This window comes from Diabrotica virgifera, chromosome 4 (assembly GCF_917563875.1).
Source record: "Diabrotica virgifera virgifera chromosome 4, PGI_DIABVI_V3a".
Classification (NCBI taxonomy): Eukaryota; Metazoa; Arthropoda; class Insecta; order Coleoptera; family Chrysomelidae; genus Diabrotica; species Diabrotica virgifera.
The window spans coordinates 176,072,690-176,088,203 of NC_065446.1; the positions used below are offsets into that span (position 1 = coordinate 176,072,690).

Here is a 15,514-nt window from a genome sequence, read left to right on the forward strand (position 1 = left end):
GATTAATTTTATTTGGAATACTAATTAGGGGGTGATTCTCGCGATTCCTTTTACCAAAAAAATAAAAGGGACCTGTAATATTTTGAGCGTAACTCACTAATTTTAATGTTAGACGTTTTTTTAAAAACCAAAAATAAACCTTTTTAAACACTTTAAAAAAGTTATAATGATTTTCCCAGAAAAGTGCTCCGTTTTTTTGGTTATTTCACGTTGAAATATTCGATTTGGAATTTGACGAAGAAGAACCTACATTAGCTACAACTCTGCTTATACTATATGATTTGTATTTAATAATATTTTATGGAAACGGAATGCCATGCGTATGGAAAGTAAACGGGAGGTATAGTGAGAATCGACCCTTATGCGCCTTGCCTTATGGTGCCTAAAGTGATTAGCAAATTTTTGATATACGACTCTTAGGGCCGGTTGTTCGAACGCTAATCAACAATGATCATTATCAAATATTTAATTACTGTCACCAACTGTCAATGTCAACTTTGTTTGGGTTGCTGAAAACATAATTGATTACAATTATGAAATTACTTAATCAATTATGTTAATAATTGTTATGTTAATTGATTAACTAATCTCATAATTATAATTGTGTATACTCACCGTCGTTTCTGTCCAAATATTGTTAAAAGCGAATCAATTAGTAGTGCTGGAAACATGTGTAGTATTAGCGTTTCAATATAATATCTATAAAAATTTTCTGTCACAGTCATGATGGGATAACGAAGCATTTGCGAATAAGGAAGTTCAACAAAAAGCTTTTTTCCAATATCTGTCATTCCTTTAAGAGACATACAGCTTATATGGTTATAGGAAAGATTATAAACTTCTACGGTATCAGAAGACCTAAAAAGTGTGCGTTAGTTTAAACATCTCCTTTAAACGACCGATTTATGAGGAACTTTGTTCGATAAATCGTAAAGACAGCGAGCAATGCGAGAAATTTATCGTAACGATCGAGTTGTTTCAATTTATCGTCGTGTGTAAATGGTACATCGCAGCGTTTTATCGCTGGTTTAAGTTTCGTTTAGACGCTGCGATAAATGCGAATAATTACGATGAATCGCTACGATTTATTGATGTTTTTAAAGCTGTTTAGACATTGCGATATATTGTCGCGATTGATTATAAACTGAAAAAAACTCGATCGTTACAATAAATTGGTGCAATCCGATACCAACTTCAATCCAACTCAAATTCTGATAAATCGCTGTGATGTACCGTTTTCACATGACGATCAATTGAAACAACTCGATCGATATCGATAAATTGCTCGCATTTATCGCGGTGTCTAAACGCTGCCTTAGACGCTGCGATAAATGCGGGCAATTTATTGTAACGATCGAGTTGTTTCAATTTATAATCATTCGTGACAATATATCGCAGCGTCTAAACCAGTTTTAAAAAAATCAATAAATCATAACAATTTATCGTCATTGCTCGCATTTATAGCGGCGTCTAAGCACGGGTCCAGACACGTGTAACGTGTAATGTAAGATTACGTGTAATTTAGCATCAACAGTGTGGACGTCACACGAACGTCCATACGAATCGTTTAACGAATCTTTGTTTCCACTCAGTTGCTACGAACAGCCCAATAGGGATGTCGTGACAGCAGGTAGGTACTGCTTTTATTTGTATATATTTACTAACCGAAGACCGGAAATAACGTTCGGTGCGTCAATGGTGGAAAACTGATTTGTATCAGAAAAGACGCTACTTGAAGCCGGGTCCAGACACGTGTAATGTAATGCGTAACGTAACGTGTAATGAAACGCGAATTCTGCGTTTGGACGGCACTACGAGCATTACATGTACCATTCGCGCTGGAGCTCGCCGGGACCCATCGGGGGTCGGTTTTTTCCGTGAACAAAAAGGCGCTCGCAGCACTCGTTTGGACGGCGTTAGTGAAAGTTTTACCGTTTGGACGTGTGGCGAGCAATCGCTTGACGAATCTACCTGCTCATACCAACAAAACCCCGGTATTTGGGATCCCAAAAATTTAGTCTTCAGTTAGTAAATATGTACATACAAATAAAAGCAGTATAAACAAACTACCTGCTGTCACGACCTCCCTTATTGGTATGTTCGTAGAACTTGAGTGGAAATTAAGATTCGCTAAACGATTCGTGTGGACGTTCGTGCGACGTCCACACTGTTGATGCTAAATTACACGTAATATTACATTACACGTTACACGTGTCTGGACCCGGCTTAAAACAACTTTTATAGTCGAGGAAATGAAGCTGAAAAAATGGAAAAACCTCGCAATTTTTTCGTCCAGCATCGATTTGTACAAAAATTTGGGATTAGGCTCATTACACCCTCTAGTTCATTTTCTATATTGAGCCGTTGTACGCTTTTGGTTTCTTAAGGGTGAAAACTACCCCTATTTGTAAAAAATTATAAAATAACATTTTAAACTTTAATATTGTCAACATTTGGTTCTCATTAGTTACATAATGATTTGTTTTATGTTTGAAGCTATACTATCATAATATTTCAACCCTTAAAACCAACCTTGTTGGAGCTATATATAAAAAATTTACTTCTAAATTCTAAATACTAAAAGAATAATTTCTACTTGCATCGATTTACATAAAAATTTGGGATTAGGATCATCTCACCCTCTACTTCATATTATATATCATGCTTAAGGGTGAAACACGACAAATTAGATAAACATAAGATATACTTAGATTTGACAAAATTCGTGCTACATAATTTTTTAGTACCTCGGTAGCTCTAGTCTCAGAGAATTTAGGGAGTGGATTCTTTAATAGATGTTCATAGTAAACTCTTATTAGCTTAGAAAAATTAAAAAGATAGAAAAATCGAAATAAGGATGTAAAATAAAAATAAAGAAAAAATAAAATATTGGGCGCCATTGGTTACCTAAGGGAAACCAAACTTTATACAAAAAAATAGAAATAAAACAAAGGAAGATAAATCAAAATAAAACAAAAAACATAGTCAAATAAAATGATATACATAATATACAAAATATTATAATGTAACTTACCTTATTTACTTTATACTTAAAATTCTATACTCAGTCAATTCTTTAATATTCTTACGATTCAAATTTATATTTTGTAAATCAAACATTATTTATTAAAGAGCAAAAAAAATGAATCTCTGATCTCTCGGTGTTACAAATAGAGACCAGATTACCAAAAATAAAAAAAAAATGAAACGAAAAGTTCTATAAACATAAAAATGATACCTTTACAATGAATGTCCTGTTTTCTTCTGGCTGCTGGTTGGTCCGCAAGTCCAAAACGCTATTTCACTACGCAAAAAACACTTCACATTGTTAATAGCCATAGCAACAGTACATATGGTTATCCATAGTTCATTACAAAAAAGTTAGTATAGAAAAATTCAGCTTTGAATGCATTCTGCATTCTCAAAAAAACTATTTCGTTCAACTCGAACAAAATTATTAAAAGTTCATTAAACTGGATCAAAATTTACAATTACTCGAACAAAATTATTAAAAGTTCAATAAACTGGATCAAAATTTACTAGCCAGCTTAGTATTCAACTAGGGGGTTGAAACTAGTAACAAAAAAAAATAGAAAAATTATACGACATCATTCCTGGTTCTGACTGCATGAAAAAAAAAACAAAATACCAAAAATGGTATCTACAAATTAACGACAATTCGCTTGATAGCAACGAAAATTGCCGGAGTCGCACTTATCCATCACACTGCATCGCCGCGCTGTTGTTCTCAGCCGGCCGAATACTTGGTAATTACATTTTACCGTCACTTTTAACTTAACCCTTCAGGTACCGCTGCAAGCAACGGACCCTTCCAGGCTAACTCAACTTGAACTCTCCTGGAACTCAAAACTAAACTTCACCTGATGGCGGCCCTAATGGAACTTTTTAACATAACCGAACATGATGATGGCCCTAATGGAACTGCTTAACAGAACCGAACATGATGATGGCCCTAATGGAACTGATTCTTTCTACCTTCTCAAACTTGGTTCCCACTTTCAGAAAAAAGAAAGTTACTTCCCAATTTAACAGTCATAACCTACTTTGACCAATAGGGATCATACCAAACATTTCCCTACCAATCGGACTGCTAGAAAATTATACTCAAGGCCTCCCACTTAAAGCCATGATTTTTTCTTCAACCAATTACAATCGCTGTCCTTTTTGTAACCATCCAAGGGTTTCCACGAATTCTACTGCGTCGCATTTCTGTTGGGTTCCCTGAATTCTATAACTGAGCACTTAGCAAATATCTACTATTCTTATTTATGAGACAACTTCCTGTTGCAGCATAAACAAATCCTCAAAAATGTGTCTCCGAAACCATAAAATCTCTTTGTCTCTCTACCTACTGCAATAGCCATGTGTCCCACTTATCGGGGGTCTATTGGAAACATGTTTTAGTGGTTTCGAAGAATATTATCTTTCGTTTTGCGTGTGGTCTGTTGAAAAACACACTGTATCACATTCTGTATGCAGAATATGATTCCCGTCTCATTTCTACCCATAACGACAAGGTCGGACTTTGCGATATTTAGACTGGGGACTTTGAGCGTGTTTCAAGGGCGTTGGATATTTTTAGGGGTGTAAACTACCCCTTATTGTCAAAAACTATATAAAAACATTGTAAACTTTAATATGGGTAAAATTTGGTTTTGATTTGTTGAATAATGATTGTTTTATACTTTAGGATATACTATCATAATATTTCAACCCTTAATAACATTACAGTTTTTATAAGTAGATATTTTAATGGATCTATACAGAAAAAAAAGTAGAATTAAAGAATTACAAAAACATTTATTTACACAAAAATACGAATTTACAAATATGTACAAATACAATTACAAATAGCTTTTTAGTCATCTTCCAGTATACGAACCGGTTCTGTGGTATTATACATACATTGAAAATTATTCATAAGCGGACTATCCGAATTTTTCGAAAAAAAAATTCGTTTTATAAACATAGCTCCTTAATTTTTGGCGATAAAAGGTTTTTTTCAAAATTACTTTGTAGGATTTTTGAAGAGTTATAAGACTGTGTAAACTAAATTCCGTAAGATCCCTTATTTTTGAATAAGGGTGGGTTTAATAAGAAGGTGTTTGCTCGTAAATAGAGGTTTTAAACAGCTATATCTCGCTAACTGTTGACAGTGATGAAAATCTGTGCACAAGGAAATTTTAGTTATTAAAAAAGCTACAATTTAGTGGTTCATCATTTTTTTAGTATCTCCGGTATTTTCGGAGATATTTTGAAGTAAAAGGTGAAAAATGGGAAATTCCAAAAATTCATTTTTCTTTAAACTCCAGTTTTTCTAAAATTAGACCTTTTAAATAGGTCAAACTTCTTTGTTGTATTGATAATACAAATATAAAAGGAATTACAGAAAGGTGAAGACCAATTTTTAATTAGGAGGGTAGTTAGGGGGTTGTTTTCACTGATTTTTTCATAGAGAAAAGCATGGGTCGACCTTTTTTTGATCATAAGTCGCTTAATTTTCAGGCTAGAAACTTTGTACTATTATATTTTGAAAGGCCTAACTGTACACTTGAAAAAAGATTATTTAAGTTTTTCTCGAAAAATGCAAAAGTTTTTCCGTTATTTTACTTTGAATATTTCAAATTATGCATTTGGCGAAAAAAGCTAACTTTTAACATGCCGTATCTCGGTTTGTATTGGTCTTAAAGATATTACCGAAAAATAATTTGGTTTGTGTTACTAAAAGATACAATTTTGATATCAACAGTTTTTTTGATTAAATGCATATTTTTCAAAAAACCCTCTAAAAAAGTCGATTTCTTCATCGAAAAACTGTTACTTTCAAGCGCGAATAACTCGAAAAATATTAGTTTTACGAAGAAAATTTAAAAAACATTGTTTTCTTAGAATTACCCTTTACATCGATTTACATGGTTAAAATGTAATAAAAAATTCCCGCCCCCGAGATGGGGTGGCAACCACCCCCAAGGTTTTAGCGTACAGCGGCATGATATAGAAAATGATCCTTGGACTATTCCCTAACTTCTGCGAACATTTTAAGTAAATCCATGCTGGACGAAAAAATTGCGAGCCAAAATGCTTCATTTCCTCGACTATTAGCTCAGATTATTGTTCATCGCGGCACCAAAAGTTTCGAACAGATAACAGCTGCTGTAGTATTCACGCTTTTTCTGACGATTCTGACGAATATCGATGTAATAATATTATTGCTAGACAGGTAAATATCATTGTACACCGGATGTAACAATCATACTGTGATTTTCCTCAAAGTTCGGAACACCCTGTGGAATATTCTAGCATACATAAAATATTGAAATTAAAACTCAATTCTAGCCTTAGGCTTTCTTAATATTTTATTTTTTGACTCATTCTCTTATATTAAATAATAAAAAAGTTAGGTACGTTAGCCATGTTCTTCATCAATAAATCCTCATTTTCTGCTTATTTTATTAAACAAGCCTAAAGTAGGCTATGAGAAATTAAAAATTTGATAGATGTCAAATTGTTAACAGTCAAAAAGTGTTTGGATTTTTTTGTGAAAATTAGTAGATTTATTATCTGTATTATAGTAGATAACTGTATATGTAACATTAAGATATTTGGCATAAAATATTATTTTAGCAGCCCACAGATAATACCATTTATAGACTACAGGCCCATGTCCAAAAATGGATGGGTCATATGAACCACCAGGTGACGTATATAGGACGATATAAGAGCATAAAATACTAAGATTCAGCACTATGCCGTCACTTGTAAGCAGTCCAACTGAGTGCTGGTCAGAATTCAAAAGTGCAGGTAGAGTGGATACATTTTGGTCATATATTTTTGTACGGCATTTTTACCATCGATAGATCCATGAAAAATAATAAGAAAGCGCCCAGTGCCGTACAAAAATGGTGAGCCACACAGTTGGTAACGTGATATAATTCAGGAATTTTTAAAACCTATCAGGTGTTGTAAAGGACGGTGCCAGGAATAACTTCTACTAAAATGTAACCAAAAATATTGTGCGCTTTTTTTTCTATTGCGATTTTCATTTGTTAAATTTGCAATTTTTGATGATTTTTAATTTTGCAGCTTAGAATATTGATTTTAGAGAAAAACTTTTGAATATAAAGTTGTAGTAAATTAAAAACCTACAATTTGAGCTATGGTAAGTTTAATTTCGTTAATTGGTCATTGCAAAACAGCCTGGGAAAGGTCAAAAATGGCCGTTTTTTACAATTGCATTATTTATTGTACAAATATTTTTTTTATTTTTTAAAGCTTTAAAATGAAGATCTTTCAATTCCAAACATAAAAAAAAATTGTAAAGTCAGATTAACAAATTTGTTGCTTAGATATTATAGATTGTTTATCCCAAGAGGTCAAATGTCGAAGCCTATAACTTAAAAAAAAAATCGTAGAGAGTTGGTGAAACATCCAATCTCCTTCTAAAGAGCTATATTTTCATATTCTGATGTAAATAAATGCGTAAAACATTTTTAAACCTCTAATTTTTGGGTTTGAAAATAAGGGGGCAAATTTCGTTAAAAACATTTAGAGCTGAAGCGGCCCTGTACATCATATGATTTTTTAACTTACAGATTATTGTTGCTGAAGATGAAACGAAGATTTCTAAAAAAATAAAAAATTTCTACGACCAACTGAAGCCGAGATAATTTTTGGGTTTGAAAATAAGGGGACAAATTTCGTTATAAACATTTAGAGCAGAAGGGGCCCTGTACATCCTATGTGTTTCTAACTTACAGATTATTGTTGCTGAAGACGAAACGAAGATTTATAAAAAAATAAAAATTTTCTACAACTAACTGAAGCCGAGATAATTGTTTTTTTTTCTTAAATCGTAGTGCCTTTATTTATAACAATTAAGAAGTTATTTTACAGTCATTGACTAAAAAAATACTTATATTATCTTAAAATAAAAATTATTATAAAATATAATTACATTTAATTATTAAAAATTATTTTTTAAATCGGTGCTTTTGCAAGCGGCCGAATTTTGCAAATCGCCCGGCTCGCTTCAAATCCGCGCTCTCGGAAAATGTTTACGTAGCTTGTATTAAATGTTGACAGAAAACAATTTAATAATAATATTACCAATATAATATACAGTCTATTTACCGCTGTATTTGTTTTTCTTGATAAACTTTTATATGTGAAATCCAAAAAGAATAGTCACTACAAGAAGAAAAAGTTTTATATTGTATATTATAGTAAGAAGTAACATTATTATTATTATTATATTTATGTAACAATGAAAAAATTAAAAATATAGTTATATATTTCATACATATGTATCATTTTTGTAATATTATTTCTTCAGAAATGAAATTCTTCAGAAATGAGATTTTAAAAATAATTTTTAATAATTAAATGTAATTATATTTTATAATAATTTTTATTTTAAGATAATATAAGTCTTTTTTTAGTCAATGACTGTAAAATAACTTCTTAATTGTTATAAATAAAGGCACTACGACTTAAGAAAAAAAAAAAACAATTATCTCGGCTTCAGTTGGTTGAAGAAAATTTTTATTTTTTTATAAATCTTCGTTTTGTCTTCAGCAACAATAATCTGTAAGTTAGAAACTCATAGGATGTACAGGGCCGCTTCAGCTCTAAATGTTTTTAACGAAATTTGTCCCCTTATTTTCAAACCCAAAAATTATCTCGGCTTCAGTTGGTCGTAGAAATTTTTTATTTTTTTATAAATCTTCATTTCATCTTCAGCAACAATAATCTGTAAGTTAAAAACTCATAGGATGTACAGGGCCGCTTCAGCTCTAAATGTTTATAACGAAATTTGCCCCCTTATTTTCAAACCCAAAAATTAGAGGTTTAAAAATGTTTTACGCATTTATTTACATCAGAATATGAAAATATAACACTTTAGAAGGAGATTAGATGTTTTACCAACTCTCTACGATTTTTTTTTAAAAAGTTATAGCCATCGACATTTGACCTCTTGGGATAAACAATTTATAATATCTAAGCAACAAATTCGTTAATCTGGCTTTACAATTTTTTTTATGTTTGGAATTGAAAGAAATTTAAAGCTTTAAAAAATAAAAAAAAATTATTTGTACAATAAATAATGTAATTGTAAAAAACGGCCATTTTGGACCTTTCGCACGCTGTTTTGCAATAACCAATTAACGAAATTAAACTTACCATACCTCAAATTGTAGGTTTTTTAATTTACTAAAACTTTAACAATTAAAAATTGCAAATTTAACAAATGAAAATCGCAATAGAAAAAAAAGCGCACAATATTTTTGGTTACATTTTAGTAGAAGTTATTCCTGGCATCGTCCTTTACAACACCTGGGGCCTGATTCTAATTCATTTCGACAGTCGCAATTTCATTTCGACACCGCCATGACAGCCGGAGAGTATAGCGATTCTTGGGGATATTAACCTTATCATGTTGAGACTGCTCAGAATTTGGGTTGGCGCTTCGGTTTCTTGGATTTTGTTGATAGTCTGGGAAAATTATCGAAAAAATACCATTTTTGGGAAAAATTATTTACCAGCTATTTTATTGCTAAAATCGAATCTTAAGATTGCATATATTAGTAATATGGGGTATGACAAGTCCGCAGAAAGTGTGTTATTTTATTTATAAACAAATTAGCACTCCTAAATCTTCTTTTTTTTTTTTCAATTAGTGGTCTGTAACTCCTATAATTTTTCCTTTGCGCCAAAAACACTCAAATAAAAATTCACCGTAATTTAGTTCTGCACAAAGTTATTTTTTTTCCGATTTCCTTCAACAAAAATTTTACTCAGAAAATCCGAGTTTTCCCAAAAAATCTGCCATTTTCAATTAAAATTTTAGGGAAGTACCTAATTATTTATCAATAATTAAATAATTGAAGACATGAAAGATTTATTATAGTAGATTATACAGAGGGGCTAAATTATGGAATAAATTCATTTCTTTAAAGCGGACGATTTTGGAGCAAAATCTCGAAAGAGGTCGATTTTTATTTTTAAATTACAATTTTTTGGCATATATTTCATACTAGTGACGTCATCCATCTGAGCGTGATGACGTAATCGATAATTTTGTTAATGGGAATAGGGGTCGTGTGGTAGGTCATTTGAAAGGGCGTTTAATTCTCTATTCAGTAATATAAACATTAATATCATTAGGTATTTATACAGGGTTGCCAAAAAAAATTTTGAATTAAATTAATTGGCGCAAAAAGAAGAATGTATGTAATTTATTTAACTCAAAATACATTGTACTGCTGTCAGAAAATAGAAAAAAAGGTTTATTTCACAAATAAACATTTCTTTTCGCTTAAATTAAATCACAAACAGCCTCCCTCCTACCTATTGGCAGTTTGAACTTTTAATTTAAGCTAAAAGCAATGTTTATTTGCAAAATAAACATTTTTTTCTATTTTCTGACAGCAATAGAATGTATTTTGAGTTAAATAAATTACATGCATTCTTCTTCTTGCGTCAATTAATTTAATTCAAAAATTTTTTTGGCCTCCCTGTATAAATAATGATATTAATGTTTATAATACTGAATAGAGCATTGAACGCCTTTGTAAATGAGCTACAACACGAACCCATATTCCTATTTAAAAAAATAATTACGTCATCACGCTCGGATGGATGACGTCACTAGTTTGAAATATATGCCAAGAAATTTAATTTAAAAATAAAAATCGACCTGTTTCGGGATTTTTCTCTAAAATCGTCCATTTTAGAGAAAATGAATTTATTCCATAATTTAGCCCCTCTCTGTATATCAGGAGACCGGCGACAATCTAACCAATAGTTTAGCAATAATTAAAATGTTAATTAAAAAATTTCGGTCGAAATAATAACCAGAAAGATTATGATACACCAGAATAACTATGATTTTCATATAAAAAAGCGCTATACCTATTCAACGTACCTTACAGGATTGAAATTGGACCATTTGAGCGGTCTCAGGAATGTTATAAAGAAACAATTTTTTGGCTTATAAACAAATAGAACCCCTCAGAAAATATTAGATTAAATTAAATTAAGTTAACGCTGTTGAAAAGAGCACGGCTTCTGTGTCCTTTTCGAAGAAAAACAAATTGAATTGCGAGGAGTGATTCCAGGTATAACCGGTCAAATTTGACCGGCATTTGCGACAGAGTTATAAACAACAGGATTTTAATCTTTGAACCATTAGATACCTTTTAATTCCGGTCCTCTTTGTACATACAAATTTTCATATCTTCAAGACACTCATAACAAAAAAGATTTATGTCACTGTCACCAAATTATTTAATTATTGATAAATAATTACTTCCCTCAAATTTTAGTTGAAAATTAAAGATTTTGTTTGGAAAACCCGAATTTTCCGAAGAAAATTTCCGTCGAAGGAAATTGGAATAAATTATCAATGTGCAGAATTAAATTACTGTCAATTTTTATGTGAGTGTTTTGGTTTAAAGTTAAAATTTTCGGAGTTATAGAGCAATAATAAAAAAAAAGATTTCGGAGTGCTAATTTGTTTATAAACAAAATAGCACACTTTCTGTGGACTTTGCACAGCTATATTACTAATATAGGAAATCTTAAGATTTGATTTCAGCATGTCCAGCAATAAAATAGCTGGTAATTAATTTTCCTTGTTTTTTACTAATTTTCCCAGATTATTACCTCACATCTTTCATTGAGTTGATGATTCATGTTGTGGACATTCTCAATTATTATATTTCTAATTTAATACTATTCTATCTAATTCCTCAAAACAAGCAAATTTCAATTAAACCCAGCTATATTATAATACCTTTTGATTTAGTTTTCCTTGCAAGAAATAAACAAAACACATCTAAACTAAACCTAACCTCGCTTTTGGCCATTCATTCATCTCCGTGTCAAATAATTTCGACAGTCGCCATATTGAAAGCGACTTGTTTTTGGTCGAAATTTGATTTAGAATCAGGGGCCTGATAGGTTTCAAAAATTCCTGAATTATATCCTGAAATCGACCTATTTTTCACCCACAGCCTGGGGTATAATCCATTATTCCGCAACGCCGTATAAAAATGTCGTGGTCTCTTTCCGTGGTCCGGGAGATGATTGGAAAAAGTAGAGCTTCGGTTCCAAAACATTTACACGAGCGGGACACCCTCAAAAAAGCGCTTAGTTTTCGAGATACTGACCACGGAAGGCCGAAGGGCTAAGTTTATTCATACTTTATATTTTCGAGGGTGTGAAAACGAAAATGAGGTTTATTTTGAATTTTATGTGGGGGAACATTGTCAAAATCGCAATTTTAATCTAAAAATAAAAAAAATGAAATCACGATTTTCGCGTTTACCTCGCTACAACTCTGTTCCGTTTTAATTTTTTTTTTCTGAAATTTTTACAGTATATAGCTCTAATATCTCTGAAGACAACGGTATCTGTTTCAAGCTTTAATTCTTATCCTGATAAAGGTTATGAATTTTTCAAAGGAAAAGGTACAGATTTGTGCATTGCAAAGTTTAAATGCAAAAGTTGTTTGACGAAGTTTAAAATTTAGCTTTTTAATTACGTTTATGTTAAAATAAAGAGTACAAAGAAGTTTTCTAGAAAGTTTTAGATCAAAATGTTTTATAGAAAAAAAAATGGTGCAACTTTTAATGTCGACATTAGAAATGCCCAATATAACGCTTATTTTTCGAGGTACTGACCATGGGTGGAGAATGGCTAATTTTGGTCTTAGATTATGTTTTTGACCGTGATGAAAACGAAAATGAAATTTATTTTAAATTTTAGGTGGGGGAATATTGTCAAAATTGTAATTGTGCCCTAAAAATAAAAAAAAATTAAATTACGTTTTTTTGCGTTTAACTCGCTACAACTCTGGTATGTTTTAAAATTTTTTTCTAAAGTTTCTACACTATATATCACTCACTTTTTTTGAAGACAATGGTTTCTGCTTTAAGCTTTTAGTCTTATTCTAGTAAAAGTTATGAATCTGTTAAAGTACAAGGTGCAGATTCGTGAATTGCAAAGTTTAATCGCAAAATTTGACTAACAAAATTTGAAATATAGATTTTAAATCAAATTCAAAAATAAAACATAAGTACAAAAAAGTTTTCTGGAAAGTTTTGAATCAAAATGTTTCATAGAAAACAAATGGTGCAACGTTTAACATCTACGTTATAAATCCCCAAAATAACGCTAATTTTTCGAGATACTGATCATTGGTGCCGATAGTAATACCGAAAATGAAAATCAAGTTTATTTTGAATTTTAGGTGGGAGAAAATTGTCAAAATCGCTATTTTGCCCTAAAAATAAAAAAAAAGTTAAACCACGTTTTTCTTAAAATTAAAAGTTGCACCATATTTTTTCTATAACACATCTAGACCTAAAACTCCCCATAAAACTTCTTTGAACTCTATGGTTTAACATAAACTTAGTCAAATAGATAAATTTTAAATTTTGTTACCTAATTTTTGCGATTTAACTCTGCAATTCACGAATCTGCATCTTTAATTTTTAAAAATTCATAACTTTTACAAAAAAAAAAAACTGAAAGACTACAGTTACTTCCATAGTCTTCACAAAGGTAAGAAATATATGCCGTAGAAATTTTAGAAAAAAAATATTAAAATGGAACAGAGTTGTAGCGAGTTAAACGTAAAAATTCGTGACTTTTTTTCATTGTCAGCACCATCGAAAACATAAAATAAGACCAAAATTAGCCATTCACCTCCCCTGGTCACTATGTCGAAAAAATAAGCGCTATTTTGGGGACGTATAACGTATATATTAAAAGTGGCGCAATTTTTGTTCTATTAAACATTTGTAACTAAAACTTTCCAGAAAACTTCTTTGTACTCTATATTTTAACATAAACGTAATTAATAAGATAATTTTAAATTTTGCCTCTTAACTTTTGCGATTAAACTTTGCGATTCAAGAATCTGTACCTTGTACTTTAAAAAATTCATAACTTTTACTAGAATAAGAATAAAATCTTAAAGCAGATACCGTTGTCTGCAAAAAAGTGAGCAACATATAGTGTACAAATCTTAGATAAAAATATTAAAATAGACCAGAGTTGTAGCGAGTTAAACGCAAAAAACGTGATTTCGCTTTTTTTTATTTCTATGGTAAAATTGCGATTTTGACAATATTCCCCCACCTAAAATTTAAAATAAATTTCATTTTCGTTTTCAGTACCATCAAAAACATAATCTAAGACCAAAATTAGCCATTCACCACACATGGTCAGTATCTCGAAAAATAACCGTTATATCGGGGATTTCTAATGTCGATAATAAAAGTTGCACTATTTTTTTTTTCTATAAAACATTTTGATCAAAAATTTTCCAGAAAACTTGTTTGTACTCTCTAATTTAACAAAAACGTGATCAAAAGGCTAAATTTTAAATTTCGTCACTCAACTTTTGCGATTAAACTTTGCAATGCACAAATCCGTACCTTTCCTTTTAAAAAATTCATAACCTTTATTAGGATAAGAACTAAAACTTAAAACAAGTACCTTTGTCTTCAGAAATGTTAGAGCTATATACTGTAAAAATTTCAGAAAAAAATACTAAGATTGAACAGAGTTGTAGCGAGGTAAACGCAAAAAAACGTGATTTATTTTTTTTTATTTTTAGGTAAAAATTGCGATTTTGACAATGTTCCCCCACATAAAATTCAAAATAAACCTCATTTTCGTTTTCAGCACCCTTGAAAATATAAAGTATGAATAAAATTAGACCTTCGGCCCTCCGTGGTCAGTACCTGGTTATTTTAGGGGTATCTCCTGCTCGCCTAATTATCTAGCACTCAAAAGTACTATTACAAATAATGCCTTCAAAAAATTATTGTTCATTTGAATGTATATTAATAATTATGTTAATTTCACGGTATACTTGATTTATTTATAAAGCTAAAAAAATCATTTGACTCTGTACGGCAACTTTGTTTTTAACATGATATTGTAAAATACATTTGTTATATAGTATTGCCGTTCAAAAGAAACTGTTCTAAAAAAATTATAGAGAAATACAAAAACAGAAATTTTTTAAATTATTGCAAAAGTTTAAATATTTATAGATTAATAAAATATAGCAATTTTCTACATTTATCCTTTGTTTTAAATAGTATTGAGGTAAATAAATTAGAAAAAAATGATGCCGTACATTTTAATGCAGACCATATCTTTTAGGCTGATGAAAATGACGCTACCATTTTAAAGGTGTAGTACTTTATGGTCATTAATTTTATACTGTACGGTATTGACATATTTTTGAAGAGAACAATTATTGATACTATGATAAAATCATTATGACGTCTACTGAAGTGAAAGGGTGTGTAGGTATATAATATCCAAGAATTGAAACTGTAAATCCCATTATCACCAGTTTTCTATACTTTTTGCTTTAATATATACTTCAAACATTATTTTTTTATTAGAAAAAGAAGTAGCATCCACCAAAAGGTTATTAGCGACGGAACAAAATATAAATAACAAAAGTAAA

At 30.7% G+C, this 15,514-nt stretch overlaps 1 protein-coding gene across 4 annotated transcripts in view; it reads right to left on the reverse strand.

Annotated features, from left to right (window-relative positions):
- The window catches only part of LOC114342489 (putative fatty acyl-CoA reductase CG5065), a 269,687-nt gene that overhangs the window by 45,222 nt on the left and 208,951 nt on the right, over positions 1 to 15,514 (reverse strand). For 3 of the 4 annotated variants that reach the window (XM_050648568.1, XM_050648569.1, XM_050648567.1), the window contains exon 7: positions 616 to 858. The exons of the other annotated variant lie outside the window; for it this stretch is intronic. In XM_050648568.1, coding sequence (XP_050504525.1) covers positions 616 to 858 — 243 coding nt within the window. The remainder of the gene's footprint in view (positions 1 to 615; positions 859 to 15,514) is intronic. 4 annotated transcript variants of the gene reach the window in all.